Source organism: Schistocerca serialis, chromosome 4 (genome assembly GCF_023864345.2).
Source record: "Schistocerca serialis cubense isolate TAMUIC-IGC-003099 chromosome 4, iqSchSeri2.2, whole genome shotgun sequence".
NCBI classification, from domain to species: Eukaryota; Metazoa; Arthropoda; class Insecta; order Orthoptera; family Acrididae; genus Schistocerca; species Schistocerca serialis.
This window is the reverse complement of record NC_064641.1, coordinates 72,684,481-72,700,124: the sequence shown is the minus strand read 5'-3', so window position 1 is coordinate 72,700,124 and position 15,644 is coordinate 72,684,481. Positions and strand designations below refer to the sequence as shown.

At 46.0% G+C, this 15,644-nt stretch overlaps 1 protein-coding gene across 1 annotated transcript in view; it reads left to right on the top strand.

The window, feature by feature from the left end:
* The window catches only part of LOC126474242 (loricrin-like), a 63,604-nt gene extending 48,890 nt beyond the window's left edge, over nt 1–14,714 (top strand). The window contains exons 3-4 of the mRNA XM_050101706.1: nt 6,558–7,503; nt 14,548–14,714. Coding sequence (XP_049957663.1) covers nt 6,558–7,503; nt 14,548–14,714 — 1,113 coding nt within the window. The remainder of the gene's footprint in view (nt 1–6,557; nt 7,504–14,547) is intronic.
* The last annotated feature ends 930 nt before the right edge of the window (nt 14,715–15,644 follow it).

Genomic DNA, 15,644 nt, shown 5'->3' with positions numbered 1-15,644 from the left:
AAGCAGCATGGACGACGACACTCCGGCAGCACCTGTAAAATAAAGATGGACCCAATACATGCCAGGAAAGCTCAGCTGTAGCGAACTATTACTGGAAAGAATTTTGTAGTAAAATTATCATTTGTATTAAAAATATGTCTGTTTCTCATTGTAACTGTCTTTCAGATATATGAAATTCCTCTCGATTTTGAACAGCATTTTTCATTAAGTTTCAGAGTTAAAGTTAAAATTAATTTCTTACCTTAAACAGCTTTCTACTGTGGAGTTACAATCTTGCAAGCCCATTATCTTTCGTCTGTCCTTATTATTGCAAAAGAGTACTGTTATTAGCGGCGATATTAAAATCTTCAGTTTTTATTTTTCATTCGCTTTATTGAATATATCCACAGCATGTTTCAACAACCCAAAACACATTAAAAACTTTATTGTAGCTGAACGAGTAGCATTACAAAATAACATACATAACAGAGAGTAAATTTTTAAGTTTTACTTCAACAACAGTCACTTCACATACACTCCACGTGGATCTTAACAAACGTCGACGAGTTATTCGCTCTCTTGCCACACACAGGCCAACGTACCTTCCGAGACTGTGGCTGTTGCCTGTTCGACTCCCCTTTTCAGCTTCATAACATCACCTGGATGAGGAGGGGCATAAACAAGGTCCTTTACATAACCCCATAAAAAGTAATCGCAAGGGGTAGTATCCGGGGACCTAGGAGGCCATTTGTTACACGACGATCAATTCACAGACTGCGTAGAATTGTGTTCAGATATATCATAACATCACGGTGAAAATGCGGGGGTCCACCGTCTAACTGAAGGACAAAATTCTCAGATTCTGTTTGCAACAATGTGATTAACCAGTTTTGCAACACCTGATGGGAGGAATCTCCAGCAACAGTTTGTTCTTCAAAGAAGAATGGCCCATAAAGTTTCTTGTGAGACGTGGCACAAAAAACATTGACCATCAGACAATCTTGCATTTGTTCATCAGTATCATGCTGGTTTCGTATGCACCAAATCCTACAACTATGCCTGTTTACTTTCCCATTTGTATTAAATGTTGCCCTGTCCGAAAAAATTATCGAATTCACAAAATCATCATCTTCGACCTGAAATGCAAAGCAGAACTTTAATCACTGATCTTTGTCTTTAGTATAAACTTTTGCACTAGTTATAGTCTGCGTGTTTCATTTTTAATATTTTACGCAAAACACGCTACAGAGATGTTGGCATTTCCAACTCACGTGAAGCTCTGCATAGAGATTTCGCCGGACTCCTTGTGAAAGCTTCTCTGACTTCAATGTCATTTTTATTCACACCTGGCCGACCATTTCTCCTCTTGTCAAACAAACACCCTGTTTCAACGAACCTTACGTGCTAACTATACATTGCTTTTCTGCTTTCCTGTACTTCTACATTTTCGTTGGACATCCGTTGCACTCCTTGTTTTGTCAAATTCAAGCAGCAGGAAGGCCTCTCAGCTCCAGAGACGCTGTCCTGATTGTGATACCACCTACCGACCATACACAGAACTACACGTCACATCCGTATTGAGAAACATACAACTTTACTCTTTCAAATTATGTATAGTGTTAATTTTTAATGCTACTGATTCGGTTACAATAATTTTTTTGAAGTGTTCCCGGACATTTGAAACGCACTGTACACGTACACTGGTGTTGTTTGCAAGTGGTATTTTCTGTATTTGCGTGCTGCCTTGGTTTTGTGTTCAGCTTCGTGACGGTCATTGCCGTATGTTCAGTAAACACGTGCGTTGTGCAATGTCCACCATTGAACTAGCAGACAGCAGCTAACCACAAATAGTCAAGGTGAGGTACATAGGTGGTGGGAAGCTTTTGTTTTTGTGATGTGTGATGATTTGAATTTATTCAGATACCAGTACTGGTCATTCTTTGGTTTCCTGAGCCACGTAAGGTGTTTATTACGTGTGTTGGAAAGGTTTGCGATTATTTCAACCAGTGTGAGTGTAATATTAAATTAATCGTGGGAAATGTTAAATATTCTTCCTTTCAGCTACCTCAAAACTTTTGTACATAATGTATGTTCATCAGAGGAGGCGCATCAGGGTTTCTCCAGTTTTGTCACTTGAACAAGGTCGTTTCTAGTAATATCATTCGAGTGTGTTCCTGTTGGTCACACGCCACAAAATACCTTCTTTTGGTAGGCACGTTAACTGTTTTAGTCAGTACTGATAATTTATTTATATAGACCGTGTACTACCCCAGGGATTTTAGATGGCTTCGTAACTTTTTGTGCACCGGTAGTCCTATTTAAAGTTTTCAGTGTGACTTACGAAACACCTTGTGTAACCTGAGTCCACTGCAATTAAGTCGTATGACTTGAAATGCGTTACAGTTAAAAATGATGACAAAAGAAGCCACCGCTTCCAGGATCTGGCGTTGTGTGATAGTAACAGCGGCCCAGCGGTACCAGTGAGCCAGTCTGAATTCTGGTCCATATTACACAGCTCGCAGTTCACGGCCTGTGCGCCGGACCATCTTGTTAGGTATTTAGCAGCTGTACGTCTGCGTCCACGGGGGCAGCTCAATTATACAGGAGCTTCCGAGCAGCATGTTTGTTGCATGCCTTAGCCCGGTGCAGATGCATAGTGGCAATTCCGAGAGTAGTCTACAATAGGATGAGCGTCACCTTTCTTACTGAGAAAGCGGGACGAGTGTACGGAGAAGAGGTGTAGGTAGAGGGGAACATTAACAGTTAAGAAGGCTTCATGTGTCTAGAGGACTTTTCGAGAAATGCTCGTATTTCATTTCTGTAAGTTATCACTGGCAGGATACGCTGGTTGTAAAGTTTCCGTGTAAAACACATTGCGAATTTACACTGAGTGACAAAAATAGCAAAGCACCCAGAAAAAGGAGTCGGACGTCAACGTAACTTTGTTCACCACCGGCTGGTATGTAAGCAGAGTTGCAATTCTCTGTGACATACAGGGCAATTCTTAAAAACCCCCGAAACGTCGAAGATGACACTGAGAAGTAATTTAATATAAGCCATATGGGGCCACAAATGCGGGAAACACCCCAAAGGCGGATAACAGAAGTCAGATGACCTACATCACCGCACGTGCCGCGGTTGAACCTATTCGTCTGTAGCACGTGATCTTCTCAAACCAGGTTGAGTATTCATGTCGCTGTGACTCCGGGCCCACGGGCGCGACTTAAGCACGTGGGGCTCTGGGTTCGAGTCTAGCGTCTGGCAGTCAGTACTTCTTTCGTTACGTTAGACAATCGTGTGTTTACACTGAGATATTTTATTTACCGGTCTCGCGCTCTCCACTGGTTTATTGTACAGTACAACAAAAACCTACTTATTCTCGTGACAAGTAAATGGGTATAAGCTTCCGAATTGTGTTGTCACCAGTAAACGATCTGCCTCTTCTTCACTGAATAAAGTCTGTAAACAAAAAAAGAACGGTCGAAAGGAAAGAAACACAAAATAAGAACAGCTACTGTAACATCTATGTCTACGACGGATCACATTTACAATAGGTGTTCAAAATTTTCACAGTTTGCTCGAATGCAAGACTGCATTGCTCAATCGTCGCTTCACGCCCATGCCCAAACGCTGCACGTGCGGTCACACATTCAACACTTCTCATCCACTTTTGGGGTATTTCCTGACATTTGCGACGCAATGTGTCTTATATTAATTTCAGCGTCATCTATGTCGCTTCGGGGTTTCTTAAACATTAATAAGAATCTGTCTCTCGTAAGACTCGTCAGGTGCATTCCTGCAGTGCTTCGGGAGATATCTGAAATTCCGTATTTGCGACGTGTAGCTGGAGCCAACCTAAACAGGTACTGCTCATCACGCCTGTCATGTGACGACTGGCGTCCACGGAAAGCGTCGGTTTGTTTCCCGTTAGAATTAAAATGTTTTGTAAATGTAATTTCATGTGCCCATTTGATACAGATCAGGGTAGTGCGATATTCGTTTTATCCTTATGTTTTATCAGGAACAGCAAAACACTAGGAATAACCAGTGCCCCAATAGCAACAGCACTGCCCTGGCCCGCACTGACCGCCACCGCCATGCAGAGGCGCGCTGCTCAGTCGCTGGTGGTGTACTCATTATTCCTCGTCTTGTACTGTCCCTGTTAGTACACAATGGTAAGACAAATATCGCACTAGTCTGATCTGGTAGCCGTCTATCGAACGGGCACGCAAAATTATGATTTAAAAATCATTTTACTTTAAACAGGAAACAAACCGACACACTCCGTCGACTCTGGGAGTGAGAACTGAAAGATGTGTGCACTGACACCAACTACACGTTACAAAAACGAAATTGGGAATATCTTCCGAGACACGAGAGAAAATGTGCTTGACAACCCATAGGAGACACACCTGGCATAACGGTCACGAGGGTGCATTAGTGTTGCTCATGGTCACTTGTCACCAGGTCTGGTAGGGTACACAAGAGGCGTGACAGCCTAATGATCACTGTGGAGGACACAGACGTGCCACGTACTTGCGTGAGGCAGCAGACGGACTAGGGAATGACTGCGGGGTCTGCAGCCAGCCCTTAAGGTGAGACCGAAGGCAAATGTAATGTATTGCGAATACATAGAAAGAAGGATCCTTTATTGTATGATTATATGATAGCGGAACAAACACTGGTAGCAGTTACTTCTGTAAAATATCTGGGAATATGCGTGCGGAATGATTTGAAGTGGAATGATCATATAAAATTAATTGTTGGTAAGGCGGGTACCAGGTTGAGATTCATTGGGAGAGTCCTTAGAAAATGTAGTCCATCAACAAAGGAGGTGGCTTACAAAATACTCGTTCGACCTATACTTGAGTATTGCTCATCAGTGTGGGATCCGTACCAGATCGGTCTGACGGAGGAGATAGAGAAGATCCAAAGAAGAGCGGCGCGTTTCGTCACAGGGTTATTTGGTAACCGTGATAGCGTTAGGGAGATGTTTAATAAACTCAAGTGGCAGACTCTGCAAGAGAGGCGCTCTGCATCGCGGTGTAGCTTGCTCGCCAGGTTTCGAGAGGGTGCGTTTCTGGATGAGGTATCGAATATATTGCTTCCCCCTACTTATACCTCCCGAGGAGATCACGAATGTAAAATTAGAGAGATTAGAGCGCGCACGGAGGCTTTCAGACAGTCGTTCTTCCCGCGAACCATATGCGACTGGAACAGGAAAGGGAGGTAATGACAGTGGCACGTAAAGTGCCCTCCGCCACACACCGTTGGGTGGCTTGCGGAGTATAAATGTAGATGTAGATGTAGATGAAGTGGACTTAAAATTCGATTTTTAGATTTCATCACATTTGAAATGTCTGGTCTTCCCTGTGTGAAATAGTTTTTGTTTTATATAAATACTAAAGTCTAAAAATTGAATTTTTCAAGTCCACTCGCCTTTGGTCTCCCCTTAACGACCGACCGAAATAATGAGGAGGTATTGAATAGAATTGGGGAGAAGAGGAGTTTGTGGCACAACTTGACAAGAAGAAGGGATCGGTTTGTAGGACATGTTCTGAGGCATCAAGGGATCACCAATTTAGTACTGGAGGGCAGCGTGGAGGGTAAAAATCGTAGAGGGAGACCAAGAGATGAATACACTAAGCAGATTCAGAAGGATGTAGGTTGCAGTAAGTACTGGGAGATGATGAAGCTTGCACAGGATAGAGTAGCGTGGAGAGCTGCACCAAACCAGTCTCAAGACTGAAGACCACAACAACAATAAATACGACAATTTCTTCGCGAGATATGATGGTTTTCCTCATGCTCTATGCAATCTGGCATTTAAATGCCACGCCTTCCTTTTTGCCCCAAGCAGAGATACTGCACAGCATTCTTTTACTCCTTTTATACTATTTCATGCTTCTATTTTTTATCACTTCAATGTTTCCTACCCTGCAGCTACTATCGATACTCCGATCGTTGTTTGTTGTTGTTTACAAGCGTTAATGGTTGAACTTAGGATCCGCGTGTTTTCATAAAAATGCTGCAACTAGAGAAATTCTCGCCTAAATTAAAATTCAGAGAAAATAAATACGGAAAGGTAAATGAGGTTAGTGGGTCAAAGGACCCAAGAATGTTAGACATGAAGAAAATCAGCACATCAAGAAAGAATACGCAGTGTCTTCAAGGCATGACCTCCCAGTCAACTTGTGGAGATGAACATTCATTTGAAAATATTATGGTGAACCTTAGCATGGTCTGTGATTTCATTTTCAAAAATACTGTGTGCAAAATATGTGGTGGTGATGTATCTTTGCGTAAGAATCATCATCTTCATAAAGCGATTGTGTCAAACAAGGCATTGAGTTGTACAAAATGTGGTGCAGTTGGTACACCAATGATGTCAAAAATGGCAAATGATAATGTATATGAGAACAACATAATGCTGGTTTATGGTCTCACATCTATTGATAAAGGGATGGAGGCAGGCAAACTCTTATGTGCATTACTTCACATTCCAAATCCTCCTGCAACATTTATGACTTACTATAATATTTTGGTACACCTGTTGCTGAAGTATGTAACATCTCAAGGAAAGCGGCTGCGGCTGCGGCTGCGGCGGCGGCGGCGAAAGCGGCGGCGGCAGCGAAAGCGGCGGCGGCAGCGAAAGCGGCGGCGGCGGCAGCGAAAGCGGCGGCGGCAGCGAAAGCGGCGGCGGCAGCGAAAGCGGCGGCGGCGGCAGCGAAAGCGGCGGCGGCGGCAGCGAAAGCGGCGGCGGCGGCAGCGAAAGCGGCGGCGGCGGCAGCGAAAGTGGCGGCGGCGGCAGCGAAAGCGGCAGCGGCGGCAGCGAAAGCGGCGGTGAAAGCGGCGGCGGCGCCGGCGCCGGCGAAAGCGGCGGCGGCGCCGGCGGCAGCGAAAGCGGCGGCGGCGCCGGCGGCAGCGAAAGCGGCGGCGGCGGCAGCAGCGAAAGCGGCGGCGGCGCCGGCGGCAGCGAAAGCGGCGGCGGCGCCGGCGGCAGCGAAAGCGGCGGCGGCGCCGGCGGCAGCGAAAGCGGCGGCGGCGCCGGCGGCAGCGAAAGCGGCGGCGGCGCCGGCGGCAGCGAAAGCGGCGGCGGCGCCGGCGGCAGCGAAAGCGGCGGCGGCGCCGGCGGCAGCGAAAGCGGCGGCGGCGCCGGCGGCAGCGAAAGCGGCGGCGCCGGCGGCAGCGGTAGCGGCGGCGGCGAAAGTGGCGGCGGCGAAAGTGGCGGTGGCGGCAGCGGCGGCGGCGGCAGCGGCGGCGGCGGCAGCGAAAGCGGCGGCGGCGGCGGCAGCGAAAGCGGCGGCGGCGGCAGCGAAAGCGGCGGCGGCGGCGGCAGCGAAAGCGGCGGCGGCGGTGGCAGCGAAAGCGGCGGCGGCGGTGGCAGCGAAAGCGGAGGCGGCGGCGGCGAAAGTGGCGGCGGCGGCGAAAGCGGCGACGGCGGGGAAAGCGGCGACGGCGGCGAAAGTGGCGGCGGCGGCGGCGGCTGCGAAAGTGGCGGCGGCGGCGGCGGCGAAAGCGGCGGTGGCGGCGGCGGCAGCGAAAGCGGCGGCGGTAGCGAATATGGTGATATTTGTGCATGTTTGGATGGCAGCTGGCAGAAACGTGGACACACTTCACTAAATGGTGTCATGACAGGTACATCATTTGATACCGGCAAGGTAATGTAATGTGCAGTGACAACGCTTCGTCCGCAACATACCCCAATGACTAGCGTCCAGTAATCGGAGGATTTCCGTCTGCAACGAACGAGGTACAACCACACGAGACTCATTGTCAGTTCGTAACAATATAACACCGTGGTGTGCAGACAAGTTGCGACGTTGCGCCAAGTAACGTCAAACAAGTGGATCACGAACCTGCGTGGCAGAGTGAGGATATTGAGTACAAAGATACTGCAGAAGAATCTGCAATGAAGCATCGGCGGCTGTTGCGGAAGCAATGCGACGAAAATCCACTAGAAAACCATTAGCTAATTCCTTATCTTGCGAAACAATAAACATGCAGGAGAGTTCAGAAGAATCGAACCCTTCGTCAGGACCGATATTTTGACGAGACAAAGCATCAGCATTGCTATGCTGGGCCGTAGGCCATAACAAGATTTCGTAACTGTAGTTAGACAAAAACAAAGACCAACGTCTCAACTTTTGTGCCGTACGGGCTGGAACTGGCTTCGAGGGGTGAAACAACGACGTCAAAGGCTTATGGTCGGTGATCAAATACAACTTGCGATCTTACAAAAAAATCACGGAACTGTCAATCCATATACAATAGCTAAAGCATTTTTCTCGATTTGCTGGGCAGAATTGAGCAACTTAGACGCAAAAGCTATCGGGCGATCGACAGAATCAATGCGGTGCTAGAGAGCCACTCCGATTCCGTGAGAACATGCATCGAAAGCCAAACCAACTGGTATGGACGGATCGAAAGAAATCAAACAGCGATCACTCAACAAAGCAGATTTGTGCTTGTGGAAAGCAGTGTCACGTTCCGAAGACCAAACAAAAGGAACGTTCTCACGCCGTAGGCGCTGCAACCTGCGCTGCATTTGGTACAAACCGAATATAATATGTAATTTTGCACAACACAGACTGAAGTTCTTTCAAATTCCTGGGTGCTGGCAAGTCTCTGATCGCACTGAGATGTGACGGTGAGGGGTGGATACCCTGTCCAATAATCATGTGTCCTAAATACTGAATCACAGTTTGAAAAAATTTGCACCTGTCTCTGTTACACTTTATTCCTGCCTGCAAAATTGCAGTAAATAAGGCATGTAAATTCTGCAAATGTTCGTCAGGGGTGCGACCTGACAAATATATCGTCCAGATAATTGGAACAACCAAGGACAGTGTAAATAAGACTAAAAATAGCAGGATCCGAAGCACAACCGAACGGAAGGCGGCGAAACTTGAACAATCAAAGGTGGGTGTTGATCACAAAATAGCGCTGCGACTGTTAGTCGAGCAGAATCAAAGTATGCGCCCCGCAAGTCAATCGTGGAAAAAAATTTTCCCGCACCAAGCTGAGCAAAAATGTCTTCAGGACGCGGTAAGGGAAACGTAGCGACCACTGTCTGGGGATTTACGGTAGACAAAGTCAGCACAAATACGGATACTACCGTTTTGGTTTCTTCACACACACTATAGGCGAAGCCCATGGCGAAGCTGAAACAGGTTCAGTTACACCACTGTCTTGCAAATGCGTAAATTCAGCAGCTATGGCGTCGCGCAGTGCGTGCGGTACCGGAGGTGCGCGCCGGAAAATAGGCATGGCATTGTCTTTAACTACAACGTGCTCTGCAAAATCTGTGGCACAACCAAGGCCATCATCGCATAGTGTGGCAACACTGTCTGCATGGTCACAAGCGTTGATGCTAAGTACATCGTCCTGAACTGCGAGGCCAAAAAGTTCCAATGCGTCCATGCCAAAAATGTTCGTAGCATCACTAGAGCGGAGCACATGGAAAGACACGGTTTTCGTCGTTGCACCATACGTGGCTTGCGGACTACACGCGCCGAGCACAGAGTTCCTGTCCAGTAAATGCAGTCAGCGTGGAATGCTAACGACGAAGCGGGGGTGAACCAAGCAAGTCATACGTTGATTTGTTCAGTAAAGAAACTGACGCACCAGTGTCTAGCTGCATGCGAACCGAACGTCCACGAATGTTCAAAGTCACAAAAAGCTTCCTCTCATCGCGCTGAATGCGAGAGGAAGTTCAAATGGTTCAAATGGCTCTGAGCACTATGGGACTTAATAGCTGTGGCCATCAGTCCCCTAGAACTTAGAACTACTTAAACCTAACTAACCTAAGGACATCACACACATCCATGCCCGAGGCAGGATTCGAACTTGCGACCGTAGCAGTCGCGCGGTTCCGGACTGCGCGCCTAGAACCGCGAGACCACCGCGGCCGGCGCGAGAGGAAGTGTCTGGCAAAACTTGATTCACACGACGAACTGTCGAAGCATGTGAAGCAGAAGGCTTTGAATAAATGGCATTAACGTCCATACGCTGATGTGAATCATGATCATAGTGGTTACCGTTGCGGTGAGGCCCACGCGAGTCACGCGAACGGGAGACAATTCGTGAATGAGAGTTTCCCTTACTGCACACAGCTTGCACGTGTCCTTTCTTATTACAAAAATAACACGGTGCTTGACGAGATGTGAAACTGTCCTGTGGGTGGGCATGAAAGCAGTTCGGACATAATTTCAGTTTCTTAGAGGGTGCCTGGTTTGAACCATGTTTACGTGCGCGCGAGCGGCGCGGCGTGGCTGGCTTGGAGGGCACGTGTTGTGCCGCGCTAACAGCTAGAGATGGGCAAAACTCTTCTTTTCAGAGATCGGATCAGAACTGTTCACTCCCTGAAGTGAACTAGGTCTTTTTCATGACTCACCACTCATTCACAATAGAAAATAAATGGAAGGCACATTGCCCTTTAAACTTGGTTTATTCCAGTACTATACCTGTATTTTGATCTAATTTGATCCTATTTTGAATTAACAAGATAATGAGTAAGAATTTTGTATTGTTTACTGAAATTTCCACGATATGACAAAGTTTTTGATTATCGATTTATTTTGCACTATCGTGGTTTTTTGGGTGATCGGAAAATGTTGTAACTTGAGATTTACATTAACAATGTATTTGGCTATAATTTATTAAAATTTCATTAACCTCGTACAAATACATCCCAAGCCATATATTTTTAAAGTGAACGTTTCCTTCCGAAGACGCCCAAAATCACAATATCCGTACTACAATTAGAAAAAAAATATAAATTTGACTGTAAGACCAAAGTGCTGCATATAGCCTTACGCAGAATAAAACAAGGAAAATATTGGTGTATCACATTTTGCGATACGTTTATCGGTTCACTCGTAATTAAAGCGTAAATTCGAGTGTCCAGAATAAAAAATCCTATAGTAAGAGGAGTCGTCAGGAACCTCATCTGATCAGTTTAAACAAATAAAAATAAAATAAAAACAAATGATGTATACATAACATAATTATGTAATATACACATCAGTATTAGTACGAAGAACAATATCCAGTATAGACGAACTCCGATGCAGAGGCGCTGAGTCAATCTGGTCGAGCCGCGAGCTGTATTACTGCATGAGCTAAGACCGCAGAGACCAGACTGACACCTGAGTTGCTTTCCTCAACGCTCTGGCTAGAGTCGAGAGCGGTGGGGTGAGTGTTGAGTGGGCGAGTTCCGAGGGTGGGGGGGGAGCGGTGAACGGCCACCAGTCACCCGCTCCGAGACAAATCGTCCGCTCTCTTGCGAGCAGGTTGTTGCAAGTAGTTCTTATGTTCTCCGCTAGGAGGCTCTCTGTCCTGTTGCTCACATCAACTGCCCAGAGGGCAGGACGTGTGACTGAAACGGTCGCCGACTGAGTGCGATGCTAAGTTTTAGGTGCGCCAGACACTGCACGCGGCAGAGGAAGCACAGAGACGGTACGGCATATGTGAAACACAAAATCCAATGGGGCACTGCACAATGCAGGCAGCCAAGGCAGAAGCAGGGCAGAGGCCGGCGCCGGCTGTGTTGTGTGGCGTGCAGTGTGCTCTGACCAGCAGCGGCCTCGCTGATCTGCTCCGACTCTCTCTCTCTCTCTCTCTCTGCTGTGGGAAACGTTTGGAGCTACCGTTCTTTTTTTCTGAATCACTGATTGTTCACTCCTTTGAAAGATTCAACTCTATGAATCGGTTCAGGAGCGGATCCCCCATCTCTACTAACAGCACACACACCCGGGGTCACATCGAACGCAGAAGTAGCCATGTCTAATGTATCCTGTATCTAGCAAGTCCACTACTTCCTGCGAAGACGGGTTTTTAAATCGGAGGATTTGTTCGCCGATGAGGTGATCCGCCACATTCTGCGCAATAGCGTCTCTAAACATATCCGCATATGAGCGTCCACATGAGCAATTAAAATCACAATCAGAAGTTAGTCCCTGAAGGTCCGCTAACCAAGATTTATTCGACTGAGTAGGGCCACGCCGGAGGCGAAAGAATTTGTAACGTGCAGCTACCAAATTTACACTGTCACGGAAGTGGGAGTTCAAAGCTTCGATCACTTCGTCGTAAGTTTTAGTTTCGGGCCGGGTGGTGGGAAACAATTTCACGAGCACACGGTACAACACGTTTGCAATGAAAAAAGCAAGCCGCTCTGTACCTGGTACGTTGTAAGCTGTGAAGTGTGCCTCGAGCTGGGCGATGTATTCTGGCCAGCGTTCAACATTAGCATTGAAGGCACGAAATGGTGGCGCCGTCGGCGACGGCGTCGGTACAGGTGGTGTCGTGGGAGGCGCCGAAGTAGCTGTAGTTAGTAGTGTGACCAGTCCATTTATGGCAGCAAGCAGCTGCGTCATTTGCTGAGCCTGAAAACGGACAAGATCGGACAGCGAAGCCTGTTCCTGTTGCGAAGCCATGGCGCACACAAATGAAAGTTTTATAGCAATTGGGAAATCACAAAAAAGCTAAAGCAGTACCGAGCAAAAAAGGAAATGATAGGAGATGAAATGCGGCATCCTTTTCGCCAAAATTTTGTTTCCCGCCTGGGAGGCGGCGCGTGGGTAGGAACGGGAAAAGGTAATACAAGTCGATACTGAAAGAAAATGGTTTAGTGGTGCAAAAACAAGGTGATAAACAATTACATAACTTTGTACGTCTGTGCGATGCTAAAGCGAAGTGTCCTGGCTGGCTGCACCTGATGAAATGGGCAGAAGCAGTTGCGGAGCTCGTAGACCACACTGTCCTTACTCAGCTCACTGTTCAACAATTTCGAGCTCGGCCCACACCTTTGCGGCTGCCACCCCGCCTCCATTGTCGAGTTCAACATTAGTGATTTCCCATTGTTTGACCAAAAATTTCAGTACCCAATGTTAATTTTAAAACCAAATCCGCAAGATACGGGACGCTGAACAACCACAAGACCGATTGTCCTGTCACGTGGCGCCACGTATAACATCCCCCTTTCAGTCAGGGTGGTAGGCTAATTAAAGAATTGCCACATTAACAATGGTTTCATATTAATTTGGGATGGGGCGTCGCATCCGAAGTGAAAATAATACCCGGAGGAAGTCAGCTCCTGTCAACTTGACTCATACTGTGCGACTTTGCGCAATAACGATCAGCAGAAATAAAAAATGTGCAGAGTAATATGGAGACTAGCCAGGGAAATTTTAGTTCGGCATGATGAATTAATTTTGACTCTGTTTGGATATTACTATAAATGAATGGTCGCCAGCTCACTTAGTCTAAGCTAAATCAATTAAAACTCTTGACTTTGAAATCAAATCAAGTTACTATTGTACCATGTTGGCAGGCGTGGACAGTCGCAAAGGTACTGACTCGTGCTCAGTTATCAAACCTCAACGATCACCCAGAAAAATTTCAGTCATGGACAAAAGCGAACTTGCAACTACTTCACGAAATTACCAGTTCTGTACAGTAGCAGTCACGTAGCAACTGAACTGCGATTCTTACTGCTATGCTAACTGCTAATTCTTTTGCAAAAGGTAAACATTTCGAAAAGAATAATTTTTGTGTTTAAAATGACTTCTGTAATAATAACTGGTTTTTAAAATAATTACTGAGTTCGCTACTTTGACGTATTATTAATTAAATTACTTCTCATGAAAAACTGTCTGAACATGAAATATTGTTAACAACACTGCTTTGTGAAATTATTTGATTCTAAACGGTGAACTGGTCGAGTCTTGCTTCATAGCGGTGCTATCGGTGCGGCCACAGGCTCTTCTCCACAATTAACTTTGGGCCCTGAGTGCTCTTGAACACTGCTTAACCTTGATGCTTTGCGCTGTGCCGAATTACTTCTACACATTATGTCTGGCCGTACCGTACATGGAATCTTGCACTGAAACAAGTCTTGCATCCTCTGGGAGGATAATTCCTCCTCTGCGTCCGACCCGCTCGCTCTCTACTAACCGACTGTCGCTACTACCTGAGAGACACCATCCGACAGCGCCGCGCTCCAGCGCCCTCTGACAATACAACAATAACAGTAACCTCTTTGGTTCGCAATAATCTCTTTGGTTCCCAATAACCTCTTTGGTTCATCTACTACAGCTCTTTACATTCTCTTTCATTGGTTATTTTGCGCACAGGACATTATTGAAACGTATATACATCACAATAATATAATCAACATATTTATACACTTCATTTAAATATTTCATAAAGCAGGAAAAATTTATACGTGCGCACTGTGTTGTTGTGTTACAATGTATCCGTTCGCATCCACCACAACTGAGTATGGGAAGAAATGACGTGACCACTATTTGTGCTATGTTGAACTACAGCATAGAAGGCTAGACTGAACTAGTTTCTCTATTATTTTGGGCGGAAATATTTTTCTATTTTTTTAAAGTAACAAGTATTTAAGAGACGTGCTGCGTCGGTCTGTTCTTCCCATTTAAATGTATAGCATGTATATCCAGTTCTTTTCAATGAATTTCACTAACATTTACTGCTGATAGACATAGCACAGACTCACCGCTGCAACACTCCTACAACTACCGGCGAGGTGCGGTTTTCCAGACGGCAGAGAAATCGAATGCTACCGCTGGGAAATCCACCAGATGAAGTATGGCGCGGAACGCGTGACAAAATGTGCAGCCGGCCTGCGCCGTATTTCAATTAGGCTGTCCGACGCACGTGTGTGGCGAGCCGCTAATGTGATGAATAGGCCCGGAACCCCACCCTGAGCCACGTGGTATTCCAGTAGAGGAATTATTATACTCCTGCGACTGCAGCGGGAAGGCAACGTGCCCATTAAACATGCAACAGAGGGCCACTTCCGTGGCTAGTGGTTTTATTCAAGATCTGCACTTTCTTTTCACATGTACATCTACATACTGTGTATCAGCAGTGGGTACTTAATGTTGTACCAAATAGTAGAGCTCCACACATGGAGTGTGGGATGAATGACTACTTATATTATTACTCTTGCAACGTCCTCCTCCTCTCTGATACATATCAATTCCGGTCTCTTACGCATCACTAACTGTAACATATCAAAACAGAACATAAGCATAGAATATATGTATTTAAATGAGAATCTGCAATGCTTCTTTCCCTCATGGTTTCAGATTGCCTGAAACAAGTACATCACATGAGAACAATTCCCTTTAGTACCATGGAACTTATTCCCTGATGTCTTAACAGATGTCCTATCATCTGTCCCGTCTTCTTCTCTGCTTTCCGTATATTCCTTTCCTTGCCCATTCTGCAGAGAAACGCTTCATTCCTTACCTTATCAGTCCACCTAATTTTAATCAATTTTCTGTAACATCACATCTCCAATGTTTCCATTCTATTCTGTTCCGGTTTTCCCACAGTTCATGTCTCACTACTATACAGTTCTTTGCTCCAAACGTAAATCCTCTGAAGTGTCTTCCTTAAATTAAGACTTGTATTTGATACTAGTAAACTTTTCTTGGCCAGGAATGTTCTTTTGCCAGTACTAATTTGCTTTTTATCTCGTCCTTCCTCCGTCCGTCACTAGTTATTTTACTGCCAGGAAGCACAATTTCTTAATTTCATCTAATTCGTGATCACCAATTCTGATATTAAGTTTTTCACTGTATTCGTTTCTGCGCTTCTCATTACTTTCACCTTTCCTCGATTTACTTTCA